At 23.1% G+C, this 3,587-nt stretch overlaps 1 protein-coding gene across 1 annotated transcript; it reads left to right on the top strand.

The window, feature by feature from the left end:
* Window positions 1–784: 784 nt before the first annotated feature.
* On the top strand, window positions 785–2,786 carry ENU1_155440 (hypothetical protein; the record flags this gene model as incomplete). Its single annotated transcript, XM_008860713.1, has 2 exons — window positions 785–944; window positions 1,027–2,786. 2 exons carry the CDS (start codon window positions 785–787, stop codon window positions 2,784–2,786), a joined length of 1,920 nt encoding a protein of 639 aa, XP_008858935.1.
* Window positions 2,787–3,587: the final 801 nt, after the last annotated feature.

Here is a 3,587-nt window from a genome sequence, read left to right as displayed (position 1 = left end):
GATAAATTCAACTTGTTGAAATAACCTTAAACTATAAGCATTTTGCTCCTATCATGATACTTTTATAAAACCATAATATGATTTTTTCTTATCTAAGTTATAAGTTTTTTTTTAAATAATACAATAAAAACATTTAACCTTCTTAGATAAATTGCATGAAGACTACATATTATTCTTTCAATTTAAAAAAACAGTCATATTAAAAAGAAATTAACGGAAATATAACTTCATTACTATCACTAATCTTCTTAATAACGTTAGAAACTAAAAAATTGATAATAGAGAAAGTACATAATCGAAGAGTCATATGTTCTTATTAAAATGATTTTATTAGAACTTGTTTTTAGAACTACTCTTTTTTGTTTTTTAGATATGTTTTTAAATAAATAATTTTTAATAACATAATAATAAACTATAATTAATTAATAAAAAAGAACTAAAAATCTAAATTTAAAATAAAGTATTTTTAGAAGAATAATGAAAAATTTGAAAAAAAAATAATAAGTAATTAATTAAGTATTAATAGAACTAGCTTCTATTCTTCCTGGCTCAGGGGAGACTAATCCCATCCCTTCGTCTTCATCTTCAAGCAGCTCTACGGAGTATAAAAAAATGAAAAAATAAAAAATAAAATAATAAGAAAGATGATAGTTTATTTAATAAAAAATATAATTTTAATATATTATTTTTTTAATATTTTAGGAAATTATTAAAAAAAAAATTAAGATTAAACATCATTAATATTAACATATCTTTTTGCTAAGAACTAAGAAACATTAATTAAATGAGTAAAATAGTAGGTATTACTATTAATGACTCTAAAATCTATTTCTCAATAATAGAACGTTCATATCCAACATGTGAAAGAATTAGACCATTAGATTTAGCTATATCTTTTCATGATGGAAAATTAATGTTTTTTACTGATGCGTTAAAGGCGGTTTGTTAGTTAAAAATAAATTAAATCAAATAAAACTTAAAATAATTTCTTAATAATATAGAAGTCATGTATTTCATCTTTAACAGATATTAAAGCACTTAAAAGTAAAATAGAACAAGACGCTAATTGCCAGAAAGTTGTTTCAGATGAATATGAAATATGGATTTTATTAATGAAACAAATAAATGAATATGTCCAAGCTCAATTAAATTGTTCAGAACAATTACAATATATTATTGCTATTCCAGAAAATTCACTTGAAATATTTAGAGATATTATTTCTATTGCTTGTAAAGTAAATCAAATGACATTACTTAGAATTATCAATGTAAATTGTTGTAGTATTTTAGAATATGCCACAACAGAATTTTACACAACAAAAAATAATGGCTATAAAAATAAACTTATATTAGGTATTAATTTAGATGACTGTCATACTTCTATAACATCATATTTTGTTTCAAGGACAGAAGCTATTAAAATTAATGAAGTAAGTTGTAGTATTGGACAAAGAGATTTTCTTTCATTAACAGCAAATATGCTTAATATTAATGAAGAAAGTAAATTTAATAATGATATTGATACTTGGAATTACAAACACAGAAAAGCTGCTGAATCAATATATGATATTATTAACAGATTTTCTGATTCTAATGTTACACAAACATATTATACTAATGATGATGGTGACTCTATTGAAATTACTAAAGAACAATTAAAAGAGTCATTTGAAGATTTTATTAAAAAATTAGTTGGTTTAGTTTCAGACACAATAAAGAAAACACAAGAAATCATTAAAGAAATTAAATTTGAAAATGTCATTGATGCTTCAACAAATACTGTTATATCATCTCAATTAGAAGATATGAAAAATCTAGAAATTACTACGTTATTTTTCTGTGGAGAACATAAAAATTCATTTGTTAATAGAGAAATTGAACATACAGTTGGTGTTAATTGTGAACCTTCAGTTCATCAAAAAGAAATTAATGCAGAAGGTTGTGGTTGGTATGTACGTAAAACAGAATGGAAAGGAATGACTGGTAAAGAATTATTCTTATTTGAAGACTTTAATAAATGTATTTCATTCGATACAGTTATTCAACCAGATCAACTTTTTATTCAGAACATTCAAAATAATCAAACAATTGAAATAATTAAAGTCCCACAATTAACGTCTGAATTAATTAAGCTTCCACCATTGGACCAAGGAACATACAAAATTCTATTTAAAAAATTAGAGTATGGTTGTGATGACACTTGTTTAAAACAAGAAATCTGTATTGGAGAATTTAATGTTCAAGATAAGAATGATGTATTAAAATTATGTATTCAAAAGTTTATGAATAACCTTCAAGGAACTGTTGCTTGTTTTTATGCTGATGAGCCTTCTGACTATCTTTTAGAAAAAGGGTGTGAAGGTTGTGAAAGAGATCCAGAAACATATGGACCATCTGGAAAAGAGTTTGATGTATCAATATTCTCTAATTGTAATATTGGAGATGAAGACTTGGATTTAGTATGGAAAGAAATAAAAGAAAATGGAGGTGTTGAAGCATTAGAAAGATATTCTGAAATTACGTTGACTGACAAAGATGTTGATACTCAAAAATATTTGCAAGTTTTTGAAAGGCAAAAAGTTCAAATGGAAAGAGTTGAAAAAGCATCTCAAGTTGCTTCAGAAATTAGAACTGATAAAATGAAAAAACTTATTAAAGAAGTTGGTGAAAATTATAAAAGGGATATTATAAAGGAATTTAACAAGATGGTTCAAAAAAATAAAGACAATCCTGAAGAACTTGAAAGTAAATGGAATGAACTTGTTAGTCTCTATAAAAATAAGTGACTCTAATTTTTTCATTATTTTAAATTATTTTAAAATTAAATTCTTTATAAAGAACTAATTTAATAAAATTTTATCTATTGTTATTTATTATATTATTATTTTTCTTCTTTCATTTAATTCATTGTTAAATTTTTATTTGGTTGTTTTAATTTATTTTATTTACAATTATTTGTATTCATGTCTTGTTTATAATTGAAATAAAAATTAAATAATAACTTCTATCTCAGTTTATTCTCTTCTGTCAATAATATCCCTTTGTTTATATTCTTAATTTTTTCTTTTTTCACTTAAATTCATTTGAGTGTTAAAACTAAATTCTGTTTTTGAATTTTTATTATTGATTTCTCCTCAAATATTTTCAATGAATTTACTTTTATTCTCCTATTATCCCTTCCTCTTTTCTTCAAATAAATAGGCACATTTTATACTAACAGTCTATGCTCATTAAACATAAAAACATATTTCTTTCCTTTCTTTTTTTTTCAATTTGTGTATGTTATTTAAAAGAAAACTATTTACTTGTTGTTGATAAATACTTTAAATAACTACATATCTAAGGTAATCTGATCACTATTGGAAATACTCTGAAAAGTTATTTTGTTTTGATGATTTAATCAGTAGATTAAAGATATTTTTAAGAAAGAATAAACCTCTAATTAACATAGTATAGAAACATTTCTATGCAAAAGGATTTATTGCAACAAGTGAAAAGATATATTCAATTTAGATGATAAAGAGCAATGTGCTAATTAGTTCTACATAACAAACGAGATTTTAAGAAGATATGAGAAAATAAGATTA

The sequence above is a fragment of the Entamoeba nuttalli genome (assembly GCF_000257125.1).
Source record: "Entamoeba nuttalli P19 unplaced genomic scaffold asmbl_6505, whole genome shotgun sequence".
NCBI classification, from domain to species: domain Eukaryota; phylum Evosea; order Mastigamoebida; family Endamoebidae; genus Entamoeba; species Entamoeba nuttalli.
Note: the sequence above shows the minus strand (reverse complement) of the source record. Positions and strands in the feature narration are given on the sequence as shown.